Source organism: Rhinatrema bivittatum, chromosome 1 (assembly GCF_901001135.1).
Source record: "Rhinatrema bivittatum chromosome 1, aRhiBiv1.1, whole genome shotgun sequence".
Taxonomy (NCBI): domain Eukaryota; kingdom Metazoa; phylum Chordata; class Amphibia; order Gymnophiona; family Rhinatrematidae; genus Rhinatrema; species Rhinatrema bivittatum.
Genome location: NC_042615.1, coordinates 334,849,814 through 334,870,844, shown reverse-complemented (window position 1 = coordinate 334,870,844; position 21,031 = coordinate 334,849,814). Strand labels below are relative to the sequence as shown.

Below are 21,031 nucleotides of genomic sequence, written 5' to 3'. Positions count from 1 at the left end.
TGTAGAATTTCCGATGACTTTGCAAAATATTACTTGAAATTATATTCCTGAGGCATGTTAACATCTTGCTCCCCTTAAAAGTTTGCCTACCTAAAATACAACTAAATACTTTTTCTAATGATGTACAGAAGACATTAGATCAACAAATTGCTTGTTTAGATATAAAAGGAAGTGTCCACGGAGTGCTGACAGCGGAATCTTCATCCGCTAGTGGTAAGTTTGGACTTACTGGGAAGGAGCACTTAAATCTTAAGTCAAAATAATAATTCTTGAAGGGTTAAATCACTGGATGTTTATATTGTATGCTAGTTATAAGGTGACTATTTGTTTGCTAGAACTGTTTGTATAATGGGAAAATAGACTGATTCTATGAGTTGGTAAAAGATAGTATCTATTTGTCAGTGTTAGAACTGTTGTGCTGTGGGGAAATAAACATGGATTCTCTCATGTAGCAAAAAATATTCTTTACCAATGTTTGAACTGTGAGACTGCAAAGGTCTCATCTGAGAAAGTGAGAGAACTGGTTCCTAGGCAGCAAGTTAACAGTTTGATTCTCACCCACTCAGCCACTTCAAAGCAGATTATATTCGGGTACTATAGATATTTCCCTGTCCTCAGAAGGCTCAATCTGAATTTGTATGAGGGAATGGATGGGGAAGTGGCTTGCCCAAGGTCATAAGGAGCTGCAGTGGGATTTGAATCCTTGCTTTCGTGGCTCATAGCCCACTGCTCTAACCACTAGGCTACTCCTCCTATAAAGAGATTATCACTCACTATGAAGAAAGTTTTCAAAATAAGTCAATTAGCCATTTAAAATAACAATGAATAATTATAATCCTGCAGCTGCTCATTTACTAACATTAATCACTCAGTTATCAAATTTAAAAAACAGATTTTAAATACATTTAAAATACATTTAAAAACCCTAATCACATTTAGCAACCATTAAGTGAGACAGATCTACTCCTTATCAGTCTTTAAGACTTTATCAACTCAACAAATTAAGATACAGACTGAAGTCTAGCAGTGAGATGAGGAATATCCAATATTTTACACCAACTGTCACATATCTGATTATCTATATGTTGGAGAAAGGTTGTATGTGCGCATGAAGTACAAAGAGTTTCTGGCTCTCAGAGAACTAGTCTGATCACTGAAAGTCAGAGTGGAAGACCTGAAGGAGCTGAGGCAGACAGAAAAGTATATAGAGGAGACCTTCAGAGACATAATAGAGCAGGCCCAACTCCAATCTAGCAGTCTTTATGCTGCTTTGGAGGAGCAAGGTCACCTAGCAGGAGACTATTACTTTGTGTGGCAGTTAGTGATCTTGTATATAGGACCTGCCCTTAAGGCAATGCTTTATCTTCTTGTGCCGAGGATGTGTCTCCAGGGGTCCATGACCAGGAGGAAAGGGTTAAGATAACTGTTGTAGTGGGCAATCATTAGGAAAGTATACAGCTGAGTAGCTGGTGGATTGCTTGGAAACAAACCTGCCTGGTGTGAAGGTGGCGAACCTTACTTACCACCTATATAAGATTTTAAAGAATGCTATGTTTGAGCCAGCCTTTATAGTACTGCGGGAACCAATGATATAGGAAGGTGCAGGAGTGAAGGCCTGGAGGCTAAATTTAGTCTCTTAGGTAGAAAATTCATATAGGGAAAAATAACCCATGCTGTAGTTACACGATGTTAGGTTCCTTATTAGGAGCTACCACCCAGGAAAAAGATCTAGGCATCATAGTGGATAATACTTTAAAATAGTCGGCTCAGTGTGCTGCAGCAGTCAAAAAAGCAAACAGAACGTTAGGAATTATTAGGAAGGGTATGGTTAATAAAACGGAAAATGTCATAATGCCTCTATATTGCTCCATGGTGAGACCGCACCTTGAATACTGTGTACAATTCTGGTCGCCACATCTCAAAAAAGATATAGTTGAGATGGAGAAGGTATAGAGAAGGGCAACCAAAATGATAAAAGGGATGGAACAGCTCCCCTATGAGGAAAGGCTGAAGAGGTTAGGGCTGTTCAGCTTGGAGAAGAGACGGCTGAGGGGGGATATGATAGAGGTCTTTAAGATCATGAGAAGTCTTGAACGAGTAGATGTGACTCGGTTATTTACACTTTCGAATAATAGAAGGACTAGGGGGCATTCCATGAAGTTAGCAAATAGCACATTTAAGACTAATCGGAGAAAATTCTTTTTCACTCAACGCACAATAAAGCTCTGGAATTTGTTACCAGAGGATGTGGTTAGTGCAGTTAGTGTAGCTGGGTTCAAAAAAGGTTTGGATAAGTTCTTGGAGGAGAAGTCCATTAACGGCTATTAATCAAGTTTACTTAGGGAATAGCCACTGCTATTAATTGCTTCAGTATTCACTATACACCAACTATATATATTCCAAAATGATAAGGGGAATGGAACAACTCCCCTATGAGGAAAGACTAAAGAGGTTAGGACTTTTCAGCTTGGAGAAGAGACGACTGAGGGGGGATATGATAGAGGTGTTTAAAATCATGAGAGGTCTAGAACGGGTAGATGTGAATCGGTTATTTACTCTTTCGGATAGTAGAAGGACTAGGGGACACTCCATGAAGTTAGCATGGGGCACATTTAAAACTAATCGGAGAAAGTTCTTTTTTACTCAACGCACAATTAAACTCTGGAATTTGTTGCCAGAGAATGTGGTTCGTGCAGTTAGTATAGCTGTGTTTAAAAAAGGATTGGATAAGTTCTTGGAGGAGAAGTCCATTACCTGCTATTAAGTTCACTTAGAGAATAGCCACTGCCATTAGCAATGGTTACATGGAATAGACTTAGTTTTTGGGTACTTGCCAGGTTCTTATGGCCTGGATTGGCCACTGTTGGAAACAGGATGCTGGGCTTGATGGACCCTTGGTCTGACCCAGTATGGCATTTTCTTATGTTCTTATGTTCTTAACCTCTTTCCCTTCACTAATAATTCTCCAACATCTATTGATTCAAGGGAAACTTTGTTTGGTGGTATATTTTGTACGGTAGCTCTGTTCAAGGATAACCAATTTGTAGTTATCCTTCTCATTCGCCCCGTGAATTACTCTTTATTATTCATACTTTAATATTTATATTTTATTTTTATTTTCTCCTTTGGCTTTTACTTATAAAATCCCTTCTCCCTAGCTGCTTATCTGACCCACTTGTTTATTCTTGTTATGAAATACTTATCAAGGCTGTCGCCTCTGTTTCTTCTCATGGGTTCGGATCTGCCCATGAGGTTTCCCTTGAATCAATAGATCTTGGAGAATTAATTGCATCAGTAGCATGGGATCTTCTTAGTGTTTGGATAATGGCCAGGTTCTTGTGGCCTGGTTTGACCTCTGTTGGAAACAGGATGCTGGGCTTGATGGACCCTTGGTCTGACCCAGCATGGCAATTTCTTATATTCTTATGTAAATCCAGAACCTCCAAGGGTTGCATTTTCAGAAATACTATCTGTTCTACATACAGGATCCCAGAGGCAGGCTGTGCTCCAGTCTCAATACATAGATGAGACAATGATGTAGGCAAAAGGGTTCTAGGTTTCTTAAGAACATTTTGGGGAAGGGGGGAGCCAATTCAGATGGGGTGGGCTCCATTTAACCAGAGTGGAACCAGGCTGCTGGCCCTAAGCTTTAAAAATGAGATAAAGCAGCTTTTAACCTAGATGATGGGGGAAAGCCAACAGTTGCTCAGAAGCACATGGTTTAGAATGATGAATCTTTGATGGATACAAACAAAACAGGGAAGTTAGGGGATCCTGATAGAGAGGTTGCAATAAATGCTAAAGTAGCCCTGAAGCCTTTAAGAGCAAACAGACCAGAAAGATTCAAAATTACCCCTGTCAACTGATAAATAGGTTGTTAATACTTTGAAATGTCTGTATACAAATGCTAAAAGTCTAAAAGCTAAGATGGGGGAGTTAGCATGTATAGCACTGAATGAAGAGGCATATATAATTAGCATCTCAGAGACCTGGTAGGAGGCTAACCAATGGGACAGTGATACCAGGATACAAATTATATCTATATGATAGGATGGATCAAGTTAGTGGAGAGGAGACACTAGATGTTAAAGAGGGCTAGAGTTAAACAGGATTAACAGTTCTGCAGGGAATAAAATGCATTGTAGAATCCTTTTGGATAGAAATTCCATGTAAAAAGGGGAACAGAATAGAAGTGGAAGTATACTACCATCCACCTTGCCAAAAAGAACAGACAGAAGATCAAATGCTAGCAGACATTATAGAAGCTAACAAAATTACCAACATAATAATAATGAGTGATTTCAATTACTCCAGTATTGACTGGGTAAATGTCACATCAGAGATTCTAGATGAAATAAATGACTTCTTTATGGGGTAGCCAATTCAAAACCAACAAGAAGGGGAGTTAATTTAGACCTAATCTTTAATGGAAAACGTGATTTGGTGCTGGGGCCACTTGGCAATACTGATTATAATATGATCAAGTTTGACTTGATAATTGGAAGAACACTAAGGACATTTACTGCATTAGCATTTAATTTTCAAAAGGGAGACTATGATAAAATGAGAAAAATGGTTAGGAAAGAACTGAAAGAAGCAACTGCAAAAGTTAAGGGTTTACATCAGGTATGGACGTTGTTTAAAAATAGTCTTGGAAGCCAAGATCAAATGATTTGAATCATTAAAAAATTTGGAAGGAAGGCCAAACGACTACCAGCATGATTAAAATGTAAGATGAGAGAGACTATTCTAGCCAAAAGAACATCTTTCACAAAATGGAAAAGGGATCTGAATGAAGGAAATATAAGCACTGGCAAGTTAGATATAAATCACTGAAGGCGGCAAAGACACGATTTCAAAAAGAAGTTTGCCGTAGAAGCAAAAACTCATTAAAACCTTTTCAGGTACATTTGAAGCAAAAAGCCTGCGAGGAAGTCAGTTGGACCATTAGATGGTTGAGGGGTAAAAGGGGTACTAAGGGAGGACAAGGTCATAGAAGAGAGATTAAATTAATTTTTTGCTTTGGTCTGTACTGAGGAAGATATAAGGCAGATATCTATTTAAACTGATACATGTATTTATTTAAAGAAATCAAGATAAACATAAGATACTAATTTTTAATAATACATAGAGATGGGGCTCCATTATTAAAATCAGCTACAGTATTTAAAGATTGAAGGGTGGCCAACATAATGCCTGACATCAGTACTAGAAAACATGGTTGAAACTCTTATAAAAAACAAAATTACTGAACATATAGATAGGTATAATTTAATGGAACAAAGCAAACATGGATTTAGCCAAGGGAAGTTTTGCCTACCAATCTGCTACATGTTTTGAAGGCGTGAATAAACATATGGATAACGGTGAGCCAGTTGATATAGTGTATCTGGAGTTTCAGAAAGCATTTGACAAAGTACCTCATGAGAGACTCGATAGGAGGCAATGAATGCTGTATTGTGGATTGAAAACTGGTTAGAAAACAGAATAGAATTAAATGGACAATTTTCTCAATGGAGAAAGGTAAATAATGTAGTGCCCAGGGAATCTGTACTGGGGCCACTGCTTTTTTTAATATACTGTATATTATGTATATAAATGACCTAGAAATTGGAACAAGTGAGGTGATCAAATTTGCTGCTGATACAAAATTATTCAAGAGGATTGTGAGAAATTGCAAGAGGACTATGCAAGACTGGGACACTAGCATCCAAATGGAAGAAATTTAATGTGGACAATTGTAAAAAGTGATACACATTAGGAAGAGCAACCCAAATTAGAGCTACACAATATAAGGTTCCACATTGGGAGTTACCACTCAGGAGAAGAATCTAGGGGCCATTGTAGATATGTTGAAATCCTCTGCTTAGTTGCTGCAGCAGCCAAGAAATCAAATAAAATGCTAGGAATTATTATGAAAAGAATGGAGAATAAAACAGAAAGCAGAATTACTAACCTGTAACAGGTTTTCTCAGAGAACAGCAGGATGTCAGTCCTCACACAAGGGTAATATCATCCAATGGAGTCCACCACAGCTTCTCTGAGCATGCCTGAGCATGCATTATACCACGAATCCACATAAAAGTATAAGAAAAAACCCACAAAGTGGAGATCCAACCCCACAAGGAGGTGGGTGAATCTCCTGAGGACTGTCCTCAGAGAACATTTGTTACAGGTTAACTACTTTACTTTCTCCAAGGACAAGTAACTTGACAGTTCTCACACATGGGGTGAATCCCTAGCTACAGGTGGTCCCGCAACAAAAAAGGGTCACCAACAACTAAATTTTTTGTTGGCAACAGGCCCATTTTTGTATTTATAGGATATCTATATCTATGAGGGCCCGCCTGAACAAAAACAACAGAGCATAGGTGGGAATAGAATTGGGTTCTATAACTAAAACAAGTTCCAAAGGACAGACTGGCCAAACCTACTGTCGCGTCAGCCATCCTTACCCAAACAGTAATACAATGTGAATAGTGGATGGAACTCCACGTTGCAGCTTTGCAGATCTCCTTCATGGGGACTGCTCACAAGTGGGCCACTGATGCTGCCATGGCTCAGATAGAATGAGCCTTTATATGACCTACAAGATGCAATCCTGCCTGGGCATAACAGTCTGCTAGCTAACTAGATAGCATCTGTTTGGCAACAGCAATCCTCAGCTTGTTCTGATTCAAAGAAACAAAAAGCTGGGTGGACTGCCGATGGGCTTTTGTCCATCCAGACAGAAGGCTAAGGCTCTCTTGCAGTCCAAACTGTACAGAGCTTGTTCACCATGGTGATCATAAGACCTGGGAAAAAATGTTGGAAGGATAATTGACTGGTTAAGATGGACGTCCAACACCACTTTAGGAAGGAACTTACACAAGACCACCCTATCATGAAAAATCTTGGTGTAAACTGGATATGTCACTAAGGCTTGGAGCTCACCGACCTGTGTGCCCAAGTGACCACCATCAAAAACACAACCATCCAGGTCAGGAACTTCAGGTCACAGAGTGAAGTGACTTGAGAGAAACTTTCATCAGCTGAACTAAAATCACACTGGGATCCTAGGCAGAGCAGGAGGCCTTAAAGGAAGCTTCACATGAAGCAGACTCTGCATGAAACATACAACTATAGGCCGTACAGAAATGGGTTTATCTTCTACACAGTGGTGATGTGTGTCAATTGTACTAATATGAACCCTAACCGAGTTGGTCTTGAGAGCAGTGTTGGAGACATGTAGAAAGTAGTCAAGAGATTTTTATGTTGAGCAAGAGAAATCGTATAGGTTCTTTTGCTCACACCACACAGAAAACCTTACCTACGTCAGTCCATAGGATCTTCTGGAAGCTACTAGGACATGAGACATATCATCTGAGAAGTGGAAGGGTTGCAGGATCAACCTCTCAACATCCAAGCTGTGAACGAGAGGGCCTGGAGATTGAGATACCGAAACCTGTCCCGATGCTGAATGATGAGAAAAGGGGAAGCCACCAGCCTGATCGGGTTTCCGGATGGATGACTCAGAGAAGTGGAAACCTAAACTGTCTCGGCCAATGGGATGCTATATGGATCATAGTCCCTCTGTCCTCCCTGAGCATCAACAAACTCTAGTAGAACCGGAGCATATGCATACAGAAAACCCAAAATGGAGGGCAAAAGCATCTTAAGCTAATTTGGCACGTGTCATGTATATGGAGCAGAAAACAGGGGCCATCCTGTTCCAAGAGTCCCTCAGAGGAGGAAGATCTAATTCACTTCCTCTTGGTCCAGGGACCATTCATGGGGTCTGAAGAATCATATAAATAAATACATACAAATGTATTATAAAACCTTTTCTTCCTTGTTGATACTACAGGTGACTTTTCAATGGCTTGCTAAAGAGTCACTCATTGACTCTATGATGAATTCTACTATCTCAGTGATCCCAAAACCTGGAAAGGACCCAGTAGAGCAGGGGTCAGCAACCTATGGCACATGTGCCATCAGTGGCACACAATGCCATTTTTATTGGCATGGCACGGCAGCAGCGATACAGCACTGAATAGAGCAGAGCAAAAATTCTGGTTGCCACTGTATTAAGCAAGTTTGCTGGGGGCTGGGATACATCTCCCATGCCGACAGCAGGAGTCGCGTTTAAATGAATGTCATCTCTGGCTGTCATGGGGCCAGTCTTGCAGCAGCAGATGACATGGAGCCAATTTCCACAGCAGCAGGAGATTATGTTTTGTAATGCAACTCCTGCTGCTGCTTACCTCATAATCTGGCAGGCTGCCAAAGAGTCCATCCTGCAGTGGTGGCAGAAGACCATCAGAGAACACTTAGTGGCTGTCACTGAGCCTATCCCACAGCAGCCGAAGATAGGCTGCCAAGGCCCAGGCCCAGAATGTATATGTAAACCTGTGTGTGGGTGTCTGCATGTATGTGTTGTGTGTGAGATTGAGTGATTGCATGTGGGAGAGAGGGAACATGTGTATATGACTGCATATGAGAAGGAGCATGCATGTGTGTAATTTCATGTGAGAGACAGCCAGCATGTGTGATTGCATATGACAGAGAGAGTGTGTATGATTGCATGTGGGAGAGGGAGAGCACATGTGTGATTGCATATGAGAGTGTGTGTGTGATTGCATATGAGAGTGTGTGTGTGCGCGCATGTGGGAGGAGAAAGTATATGGGGAGAGAGTGAACGTGTGTATGTGGAACTGCATGTGGAAGAGCAGAGTGCATGTGTGATTGCATGTGGGAGAACATGTGTGTGTGACTGCATGTGAAAGAGAAAGCTTATGACTGCACAAGGGAGAGATTTAGCACATATGTGTGACTGCATGTGGAAAGGAGAGAGTGCATGTGTGATTGCATGTGGGAGAGTCAGAGAGTGTACGGTATGTGACATGTGAAAGGGAGAGAGTGCACATTTGTGTGACTGCAAGTGGGAGAGAGAGAGAGCACAGTGTGATTGCATGTGGAAGAGAAAAAGTGTGTGTATGTGAGTGATTGTATGTGGGAAACAGAGAAAAGGTGTGTGTGTGTGTGTGTAATTGCATATGGGGAGAGAGAGCGCATGTATTTGTATGTGAAAGAGAGGATAACTTTTTTGTGCATCCTCCCCCACTCCAACTAATTTATGATAATCTCAGGGTGACTAGAAATCAAAAGCGCCCAGATATGGAGAGCATTTTTTTTAATCCTTAGAAATTTTAATTATTGGTGTTATTTGATGTGGTTGCTGTTTTAAAATATTTTATCGATGTTTGGAAAATATTTAAAAAATTTGTGTATGAATTTTTTAATTATTGGATGTTATTCTATTCATCGACTGTTTTGAAATATTTATTCTTTTTATTGGTATGGTTTTACTATTATGATCTTTTATTTACTGTTATGTTTCATATTTCTTAATTTTGTTGTTTTTGTTTGATATTTTATGAGGCATGGCAATGGGCAGTGATAAATTAGGGAAAAATTGTTTCTTTATATTTTTATATGCAGTTATCAAAAAAATATTCAAAAAAGTGTTTTCATGAAAAAGGACTGTGTGTGGACTCAGGATTACATGTGACCCAGTGGCAGCCAAACTTTGAAATAAACAAAGAAACTGCTTGGGTATTATGATGGTCCTAAATATTTAAATTTAAACTTAATACTGGTCCCTTAAATAAGAACAAAAAAGAGAGAAAAGTGGTTTTCAGATGTCCTTTTCTATTACTGAATTTTTTTGCTACATCTATTTAATTTGGACAATCCTTCCTTAATGTTTCTGTTTTTCCATTGTTGCATTGCATACGAAGTTTGGCTTCTTGTAGTTTCCAGTTTTTGTGAGCATTATTCTATTTATACTTTTATATGGATATTTTCTCTTATTTTGTGATGATCTGCATGTATGACTGAGGTGAGGTATTTTGGTAAATATTGTATAGTTTCTGTGTAGGGATCTATAGTAGCTTGGCCTCATCTGTATTCCTAATCGGGGGTATATTGGCAAGGAGGGGGGAGGATGTGAGGAGAGACAGACATTTTTCTCTTTTTTTATATAATTTTGTTTTTACCCGAGAAAAAACATCTGCTTCAATCATATTTTTATATAATTCTTGAAGATTTTAAATTAATGTAAATTAAAATTAATATTCAAGAGTTGTGTAAAAGGAATCTGTAGGATCAGCGTGTTGACCAGCTTATGGAACTCGAGGACCAGAGCTACCTACCCCAGATTTAAATCTTGGCACACCATTTAAAAAATGTTACCTACCTGTATTAGAGTGTGGATCTTATTGACCCATCTTCCATCCTTGATAGTTAAAAACTGTCAGAGCTCAGATAATATCGTGAGAACTATAAATATAATTAAAATTTGATATTCTGCTTTTTGCCAGAAATGGTCTCAAAGTAGATCACAGACAACGTAAGGACAGTAATATCTCAAAGGAAGTAATACTTAAAAACTGATTATCATTATAATGGTCTTAAGACCTAAGTAGGGAAACTTATTCTGCCTAATGAGTTAATTAAGAAAAGGCCTGATTGAATAGCCATGACAATTTTCTTCTAGAAAGCGAGGTAGCTTTGTTTCAGGTGGATAGGCAGTGGGTACCTCATTCCAGATCTTGGGGGCACAGCAGCTGAAAGTCCTCAGTCTTGAGCAGTTCAATTTGGCAATAGACTAGGGAGGGGATGAAAAAAGTGCCTTTTGTGAGGATTGGAGGTTTCTAGCAAGGGGGGTAAAAGGCAAGGAAACAAGAAAGATACTCTTGGGCTTGATTGATCACACATTTGAAGATGAAGCTGAGTTTCTATTAATCCTGATTTCAATCAGTAGCCAGTGTAGTCTGTAAAAGGATAGGTTTATATGGTCTGATGATTTGGCTCTTACTAGGATTCTGGCAGCTATATTCTGCAAGAGTTGATGTGAATAGGGGAAGGTGGCCAATGTTCAAATAGCATTACTTGAAGGTAGTAATGGAGTTATTAGTGTTTGAGCCTAATTTCCTCAGATAGATTGATAGTCTTTACTCATTCTCAAAGGAAAAGGTTACAGCAAACATGATACTTTCCAGGGATTTTCTATTAGGTAGAGGTACTAAAAAGGGCTATGCCCTTTTGCCCTGTTTGCCATTGCAATGGAATCACTTGCTGCTAGAGTTAGAGAATATCCTGATATTAAAGGAACAGATGGTAGTAACAGAATGGTAGTAACAGATGGTAGTAACAGAATGTGGATATCCTTTAATGACTTCAAAATCCTCTTATTTCAATTAAATATTTTGTTTTGAAACTGTTATTTCTGGATACAAGGTCAATATGCAGAAATGCTGCCATTCAATTGGATTCATCAAATTAGGATAAAAATTGAAGCACCTTCTTCATGTATGTGGTGTAAAGGTCCATGGACATATTTGTGTATATATATTCCTAACAAGTCAAATAACCTATATTTAATTACCTCTCCTGCTTTCCCAGATTAAACAGGACCTCAGAATATGGCTCTTTTGCAAATCTCTTGGCTGGTAAACTAGTAACAATTAAAATGAGAAATTACTACTTACCAGATAATTTCCTTTTCTTTAAGAACTTTGAAAGAAATGTTTGTCATATTTTTATTCTTTAATAAAAGTATTAAAATGAAAAAAAAAGTACTCTGGGGAAACAAAAAGACTTACTTCTCTGGGTCAGGGTTGTCCACCTTGGCCTGTTCCCAGATAATTGGATCAACACCTACAAGGCAAGGAGAGAATCACAACACTAAACAGTGGTAATAACTTTATGATTTTACTGGTTTAGGATTACAACTGAGAAGCTATACTTTAACAACGACAACAATAAAGACCAAATTGGCCCATCCAGTCTGCCAAGTTGCGATCTTTTCACTTTGGCAGATAAGAATATAAATTGCCAACAGCAGCACCCTACTGCTATGTTTTTTACCTAATCTTTCAAATCTTTTCCTGCCACTGCCTTCCCTATCAGTTCCAACTATGCTCAGAATCTATTTAAGTGCTGGCCTTCACCACTTCCACTTGTAGGCCTTGTCATCTTTGTCTAGGCTTTGTTCAAGACCAACACTACATCCAACACCCAGGTCAAGTAACAGAAGCAGTTATTGTACAAAGATAATGCAATATGAAGAACAAAATGATGAAATTTATAGCTAACGAAGTCCATATTTAGCCGTTGTGCAGCTCATCTAGTTTGCTGGATAAATTATCTGGCTAATTTAGTTATATATTCAGCAGTGTGGCTGCACCTCTGAATATATCCAGGTACCTTAAAGTTATCTGAATAATTATTCAGCAAACTTTAGGTTAAGTGTACGGGCTGACCAGAGTTACCCAGATAAGTTATCTGGTTAAGCCTGAATATCGGACTTAGCCGAATAACTTATCCAGCTAACTCAGCTCCTCCCAGTTACACCCCCAGAACACCCTGACTTATCTGGCCAAATTGTATCCGGCTAGAATTTAGTTGGATAAGTGCCCAAACATTCATTTAGCAGGATAATTTTTGAGTTATTTGGCTAAATGCTTCTGAATATGGGCCTCAACATTAAATTCCTTTTCTTTAGTGCTACCAGACCAATGGAATTGTCCCCCCTCCCCCCTGCCAGCAGAGTGAGACAGAGAAAATGTTTTTAAGCTCCATCTACTTTCTTCTTAAAGGCTGGAGCTGCAAGGCAATTAGCCAATATTTTATAACCAATAAAAACACTCCACGGATGTTTCAAAATGAACCATAACAGAAAAAATGAAAACACCACCTCCTCTTTTTTATTTTTTTCTATATTACAGTGAAACAGCAGCCTTTATTCCCATCACAGTACTCTGTACTAACCCTAGAGCCACAATCTTCCTGGGTGGATCCTGGACTAGTCTGGTAGACCTAATGGAAGTTTATACTTCACCTTCCTTAGCATCTCTAACAGACCAGTCCAGACTAATGGGACATATCTAAGTTCCCTTACAGTGGGTAGATGAAGCCTATGCAACTCTCAGAACTCCCATTCCAAAAGCAGCCTCTCGCTTGGCCTATAAACGTAACCGATGATTGGAAAAAGAAACTATGATTAGAAAAAGAATGCAAGGAAGACCATAGCACTGCTCTGCTAATGTCTCCCGGGAAAACTGCCATAAAATCTGCCCAACAATAGGCTTGCACAATCAAAGAGGGAGAACAAAGTCCATCCGGAACTATCAATCTCGCGTTGATATAAGTTGAGGCAATAGCCTTCTTGATCCATCTAAAAATTGTGGCTTGGGAAGCTGCTTCACCCCTCCTTTGACCAATGAGCACCACAAATAACTTACTCGGATTGAGGATTTGAATCCGGAAAAAATTTGTGACCTTCAGGTACCTTAACAAAGCTCGCTGAACATCAAAAGATTGGAGAGACTCCTCTGACCCTTAACAATCCTTCTTTCGAAACACCAAGAGTGAAATGATCTGGTTTAGATGAAACTGAGATACAACTTTCAACAAAAAGGAAAGCACCAATCCTTGCATGAAACTGCCTTCAGTATTTCAAATGGAAACTTTGTCATGCCCTCAAAACCAAATCCAGATCCCAGGGAGGCACTTCTTAACGGAACAGTAGACTAATGTGTTTGACCTCCTCCTTTAGAAAACAGATTTTATCCAGATGAGAGATTAGATCTCTTGAATTCTTTCCTGAAATACATGCTATAACTGCTACCTGTAATCTTGACAAAACTGAGATACAACCCTCTCTCAAGATCCTTCTGAAGGAACACATGATCACAGGAACTGGTGTTTTTCGGGAAGAAATAACTTCTCCTTGGCAGCATTCCTCAAAAATATTCCACAATAAATATAGGCCAACATGGAATACTTGTGAGCCTTCAAAATAGTCCCTATCACTGTAAAGGAAAAACCCCTCTTCCTCAGATGTATCCCTCTCAAAAGCCAAGTTGTAAGCAAGAACTGAGCAGAATCCTCTATTACTGCTGGTCCCTGATTTTTGCCTTGAGGAAGCCTCAATGGCTTGCCCATTCTTATCCATACCAGGTCGGCATACCATGGACATCTTAGACAATCCGATGCTACCAGAATGACTAGCCCAGGATGACCCATGATCACTTCAGCAGGCCCTGTTGTCTACATAGTCTCCTTGGATGCAGGATTAAAATTTTCTCTCATTGACAAAGGAGGCCCGGGAGAGTCTGAAGAGGTAGATGTCCAGGGAGCATGTACAGAAGGGAATGGATCTAGATCCTCCCAGTTGGATTCTTATCACAGATGTGATTATTCAACTGAGAAGTGCACTGCCTGGAGCACATGGTCTGTGGTCTCCCATGAAAGGCCTCTCTGCTCTCCTGTTCTGACTTAGCACTTATCAACAGTTGCCTAAATAAAGGTACCAACCCCACCTCCTTGCGTAGAAATGCTGTTACCATGACCATAACCTTGATTAATATTCTCAGAGCTGTGGCAAGGCCAAATGGCAGCGCCTGAAACTGTAAATGTTCGACCAACACTACAAATCTTAAAAATGTCTGATGAGCTTCTCAACTGGAATATGAAGATCAGCTTCTGTGAGATCAAGCAAGATCAGAAACTCTTCTCATCCTACTGCCACAAAGACTGACTACATTGATTCATACTTTCGCATGGAAACAATAAAAAAAATTTGTTGACTCCCTTGAGGTCTAGGATCAGCCTGAATGCACTATCCAATAAATGGAATACAAGGCTAACTCCCTTTCAGCCTCTAGAATGGGTACACCACTTCCATTAAAATCAAATGCCTTAGGGTAGATAACCAACTTTCTTGACTGCTAAATGATAAGCAGATATAATAAAGGCACCTGAGATGGGCTGCTGGCTTCCAGAGCATATCCATTGATTGCTTCCAAAACCCAGCAATCCTATATCATGTGGGTCAAATCCTGGAAGAACTGCCTAAGGCAACCTCATAATCACAGCACTCCTAAGTGGACACCCAAACCTTCATTTGGAAGCTCAAGTGGAGGAACCTGAACCTCCCCCACAACTCCCCTTCCATAGGCTCCACAAAAGGAGTGACACCTACTAGAGCCCTTTGTCTTCTGGGCAAGAAAAGGTTTCCAAGACCTGTATCATTTAGCATCTCTAAAGCACACTCTGAAAGAGGGGCCCCCATTGGAGGATTCCCAGCTCCTGTCCTCTGTTGATCTAGGAGCCTAAGACTCCCCTAGGTCCTTTATCAACTTCTCCAAGCCCTCTCTGAACAAAAAACCCTTAAAGAGCACCTTGCAATGCAGAGACTTGTAAGCCAAATCTACCACCCAGTGATAGAGCCCTTTTAGCTGACACTGTCAAGCCTGATGCCCTAATTATAGAGAGAATCCACCACAAAAGCCCCTCACGATTCCATGAGTGCCTATCAGATGAGAACCTACCCTTCTGACTATCCTGAGCCCTGCTGATCCCAGCGAAGTACAACCCTTGCCACCAGTCTGTCAGCTTGTGACTTGTAAAGCCAAAACTTGAAGCCTCAAAGAACTGCTTCAGCAGAGCATATACCTTATGGTCCTGAGGACCCCAAAGAGCTGTACTTCTTCCATAAGAATTGTGGTCTTTCAGGTAATTACTGAGACCAACACAGTACCTGAGGAAGGCAAAAGGTCCCCTCTACCACTTCTTGACTTCTTGGGCAGATGATAAATCTTAGCCATGGAGCATGCCACCTTCATATGCAAATCCAGGAATTCCTGTTCTGCTATGGCTGTCTTTAATGGCTTGGGGGAAAGAACTAGTTTCTTGAACCCTATTGAAATAGGATACTCCATCTCTTTCGCCTCTGGCTAGTAATCTGTGATGCTCAGCACAGTAACCACGTAAGCAATTACAGCTTACAACTCTTCCTTCCAAAACAGTCTCACCACTGTTGACTTTTTCTCTGGAAGAGGAAAATTCCTCCTTCCTCCAAATCTCCTGAGTCAGTCTCACTGAGCTCTCTCAGGGTTTCCTTCTGGAAATCCCATCCTGAGAAAATTGACCCTCGCGGAGCCTCCAGATTGCTCTTGATTCTTAGTTTGGGCATTTTAGGAGTAGTTCCCTGATCCAAAGACCCATCTCCTTCTTCAATTCAGTTCCCAGAGTAATCACAAGAGAAGGCCCAACTGCCTGCTGCATAGAACAATATATCTTAGGCAGTAGCAAAACAAAATCAACCAAAAGGTCCCTCCCCCAACCCCCTCCACTGCAGTACTGAAGTTCCCTGGGAGAGGAGACAAATATGCAATCAAGTCTACTGGCCCCAAAACTGCCTGCTGCATTGGATCCAATTTTCTGTCCTGCAGTTATCAGCGTCTTCTACAAAATGGCATATTTTTCCATCAGTGCCAAAAGCACCTCCGCAGTCATGTCACCATACTGTCTGTCCATGGGGAGAGTCCTACATGCAGTCCTGATACCCCCAGAAGTGTTCCAGATCTTCTCTCTCCAAGCGCACATACAAAGAAAAAGCGCTGGTGGCAACTGACATTCTCCAGGACCAGCACAACATGCAGAGTTTCCCCTTCTTTCCTGTCACCTGGAAGCCCCCCAAGGTCTCTGTCAAGCCCCCTCTAAGGCAAGTAATCTAAGGTTACCTGGTCCTAGGTCCTATCTTTCTCTCTTGCTGTTCGAAGATCTGCATCATCTTGCTAAAGACAGAGGAATATTGACTAAGTGCCCTTTTACAGCTTTTAAGAGAGAGTAGAGACAGCTTAGAAAGTTTGTCTCCATTAGCTGGCAGGGGATGCTAAGGAAGTGCTTTTCTCTGACACTGGCAGCCTTTAAGCTGAAATCATAAGACAATGACTACCTTTTTGTCATCAATTATTTATTTATAAGCATTTATAGACCACTTTCCAGATAAAAAAACGATTGCTCAAAATAGTGTACAATAATTATATCAAATAAAGATGCAATCCAATACCACAATAAAACATTTAAAACAAAAAAACATCTCAAAGCCTGCCTTCCTCATTACTTTTGAAAGAATTTGCAGTAAAATAACTCACCACTATACAAATATCATTTCATAAATTCATCCATTAATCTCTTATCAGCCTCCCAACAACCTCCTTTTGCATTCCAGAACCCCTCTCATACCTCCAGTATTTATTTATAAAATGTATATCCTGTTGAATCAACATTCCTACGTGGTTTACAAAAAAAATATCCATAATTGATTATACAATACATTTGTAAATATGACATCCATCATCAATTACTGCATTTGTTAAAAAATACTTTGAGGTTATATAACATAAGATATATCTAGCAGGAGATACTGTACTAAGTAGTGGACAACATAATATATATCCCCACAATAGTATAATGCGAGAAGAATGTCTCCAACTTTCATCATAATTGACTTATAGCTACACTCACTATTTAATGCCCAGTACATAAGTTTACAAGGCAAAGTATAGTACATATGCTTTGTTGACTAATAGGGCAATTTTGAATTGCCTGCATTGTTTGCAGGCAGTTGTATCTTGTGTACATGGCAACAGATTTTCAAAGGAAAGCAAGCACAATGTTTCTTTTTGAAAAGTAGCCAACACAAAACATAAGAACCTAAAGCAGTAGTGTATTTTGCAGCTGCTATTTATGTGGGCAGCCAAACAGGGGCAAAATCACATATGTCCTTTCGAAAGTCCCAAATGTTGTGTTTTTTTTTTCTCCTTTCCAATCTACACAAGTAAAGCCTCTTTAAAACCCAGATAAATGTATACGCACTATGGAAGCCTGTGCACACTTTTAGCCAGACTGAGGTGGTCAATTTGCAGATCAGTCATTTTGCCACGGTAAGTCACTATTTAACTGGGTAAAATGACTTTGAAAACTGTCCTCTAAATTTTAATTCTATATTACAAATCTTTAAACATTTATAATTCTCCAGCACTCTGGAGAAATAATAGCTTGAATTGCTATTATAAATTAGCTCATATGTACTGGATCTGATTGGACCAAGTTAGCTATAGTGCCATATATATATCGCATCACAGAGTAGAAGCCAATCAAAACCACTGTATGTAATGTATTTTATGATAGTCCAGGGAGCAGCCAAGGCTTTAATTTCTTTCTGAATTCCAAGAAATCCAATTCTACTCTTAAATCCAAAGGCAGACTACAGCACTTTCTACAGAAGATTTTATTTGCATGTTATCTTTCTGTTTTTGTTCACCCTTCCAGAAGAAATTAAAGTCAGGCAAAAGAGAAGCTATTCAAAATTATGCAAGTAAGAATGCACGATATTTATTTATTTTATTTATTTAACTTCTTTTACTATACCTATAGTCAAGACAAGGTCTTATCGTACTGGTTTACAATATAACAGGGGGAAAACAGTTTAACAACTATTTATTTATTTATTTATTTATTTGGATTCTTTTATATACCGAAGTATAGCGTTTGCCTTCACTCCGGTTTACAGGATAACAACCTAATACATACAAATATCTTAGAACTGTATTTAACATTAGAACTGTATTTAACATTCAGAACATAGAACCTTATATTTAACATATTAATTGACGATTTATATGAGAGATAAAACATAAAAGAGTTAGTATATCAGATTCTTTAAATATCATATGGAACAAAATTAACAACGTAAGTGCTGAGCATGAGAAGTGATTTATAGTTGGGAAGGGTCTGAATAGGAGCTCGGAGTATGTTGGTTGAATCAAGTGAAGTCTTGGGATTGGTTGGATGGGGGAGGAGGGCAAGGTGTGGGGAGTGGTGGGGGAAGGGTGTGTTGTGGGGGGGGGAGGGGGAAAAGTGTTAATAGAAAGTATCATCGAAAGAATGGGAGCGTCAAGGTGTAATGGTTCAACAGGGGGTGGGTTTCTTATCCCACGCCATCTCTAAATTTGTCGATTGTTTAATGTTACGCTGCACGTTCTCTGTTCAATACTTTGTCTATTGTTTAATGTAACGCCTTACCGGCGACAGTTTTGTTATATGGAAACCGACTTGATTTGATATGTATATCGAGAATGTCGGTATATAAAAACCCTAAATAAATAAATAAATAAATAAATGTTTGACTGAAAAGCCATGTCTTTAGTTCGTTTTTGAAGGCTCTGATGTCGTGGATTGAGCTTAGATGTTGTGGTAGGTTGTTCCATAAGTTTGGGCCTGCTATTGAGAAGGCTCTGTTCCTGGTGTTGGTGAGTTTGGCTTGAGGAAGAGATGGAATTTCGAGGTGAAGTTTGTTGGCAGATCTGGTCATTCTTTGAGGTTTGTGTGTTTGGATTAGATCTTTGAGGGCTGTGTTGTCCGTTGAATGTAATGCATTGTGAACTGTTGTTAATGCTTTGAATTTGATTCTCTGGTCGATTGGGAGCCAGTGAAGTGATTTGAGGACTGGGGTGATATGGTCAGATTTTTTTTTTCCGGTTAGGATTCTTGCTGCGGCGTTTTGTAGTAGTTGCAGAGGTTTTAGGGTAGATTTTGGTAGGCCAATCAGGAGGGAGTTGCAGTAGTCGAGGCTGTTGAAGATGAGTGATTGTAGAATTGTTCGGAACTCATGTTGGTGTAGAAGCGGTTTTAGATGTTTGAGGATATGAAGTTTGTGGAAGCCTTCTTTGGTTTTGAAAGCGATGTTCTTTTTTAAGTTGAGTTCGTTGTCGATCCAGATTCCAAGGTCTCTTGTTGAATTTTTTAGTTGGATGTTGATGTTTTCTATTTGTAGAGAGAGGGATGTGGAGGATTGTATAGGGTTATTTCTTCCTATGAGTATGCATTCTGTTTTATTCATGTTGAGGCATAACTTTAGGTGGTTCAGCATGTCTTTTATGGTGCTTAGGTGTTTGGCTGCGGTGCTTAATGTTTCTTCTATTGTGGATGTTATTGGGAAGAGGAGTTGGATGTCATCGGCGTACATATAGAAAGTAACTCCGATGGTTGATAAGAGGTGGCATAGAGGGAGTAGATATATGTTAAAGAGTGTCACCGATAGTGCAGATCCCTGTGGTACGCCAGTTTCGAGTGGGAGAGGATTTGAGGATTGGTTATTAATGGTGACCTTGAAGAATCTGTCTTTCAGGAACGATTTGAACCAGTTGAGGGTTTTGCCAGTGAGCCCAATGCTGGCTAGTCTCGAAAGTAGACATGTGTGGTCTACGGTATCGAAGGCTGCGGATAGATCGAGTAGGATGAGGATGTGGCTTAGGTTGTTGTCGAAACCCCTTATTATCTTGTTTGTTAGGTTGACGAGGAGAGTTTCCGTACTTCGGTTTTTCCTAAATCCGTGTTGGGCGTCGTGGAGAATGTTGTTGTCCTCAAGGTGTTTGTTGAGTTGTGTAAGAGCTGCTTTTTCGGTCATTTTTGCGAGAAGGGGGAGGTTTGAGATTGGTCTGTAGTTGTTTAGATCTGTGGGATCTAGGTTCTTCTTTTTTAGTATAGGGGTGATAATTGCAGTTTTTAATTCTGCTGGTAGCTCTCCGTCTTCTAGCGATTTGTTAATGATGGCGGCAATTGTTGGTGTGATGATGTGAGCTATTTCTTTCATATTGCGTGTTGGGATAGTATCGAGGTCATGGCGAGCAGGGTTGGTTTTTTTTAGCATTTTTTCTGTTTCTGAGTTTGAAATGGTCTTGAATTCTGACCACGGGGTTATGGAGTTTGTTCCGAGCCTGTCTTCTGTGTATGTGTTGTTTTGAAAATTGCTTGTTATTTTGTTTATTTTGTTTTTAAAGAATATAGCTAGGTCATGGCTTAGGTTGTTTGAGGTATGTGTGTTGGTGTTATTGTTCTCTTCCGTGAGGTTTCTGATGATATTGAATAATGCATTGGAGTTATTTGTTGCGTTCTTTATCTTTTGGCTGTAGTAGTCGCGTTTGGTGTTTGTGATCGATTTTTTGTAGATGGCAAGTTGAGTGCGGTATCTTTGAAGGGTTGTTGAACATTTTGTTTTCTTCCACTCTTTTTCCAGTCTTCTGAGGCTTGTTTTTAACGATTTGAGCTATGTGTTAAACCATTGGTTTTTTTTATCTCTGGTTTTACTTAGCAGTTTTGTTTTTATGGGGTTTATGTTATTAGCTGTTTGTTCCGT

At 39.7% G+C, this 21,031-nt stretch overlaps 1 protein-coding gene across 3 annotated transcripts in view; it reads right to left on the bottom strand.

Annotated features, from left to right (window-relative positions):
• The window catches only part of NUP54 (nucleoporin 54), a 285,045-nt gene that overhangs the window by 86,964 nt on the left and 177,050 nt on the right, over positions 1–21,031 (bottom strand). For all 3 annotated transcript variants that reach the window (XM_029598453.1, XM_029598462.1, XM_029598444.1), the window contains exon 8: positions 11,646–11,700. In XM_029598453.1, coding sequence (XP_029454313.1) covers positions 11,646–11,700 — 55 coding nt within the window. The remainder of the gene's footprint in view (positions 1–11,645; positions 11,701–21,031) is intronic.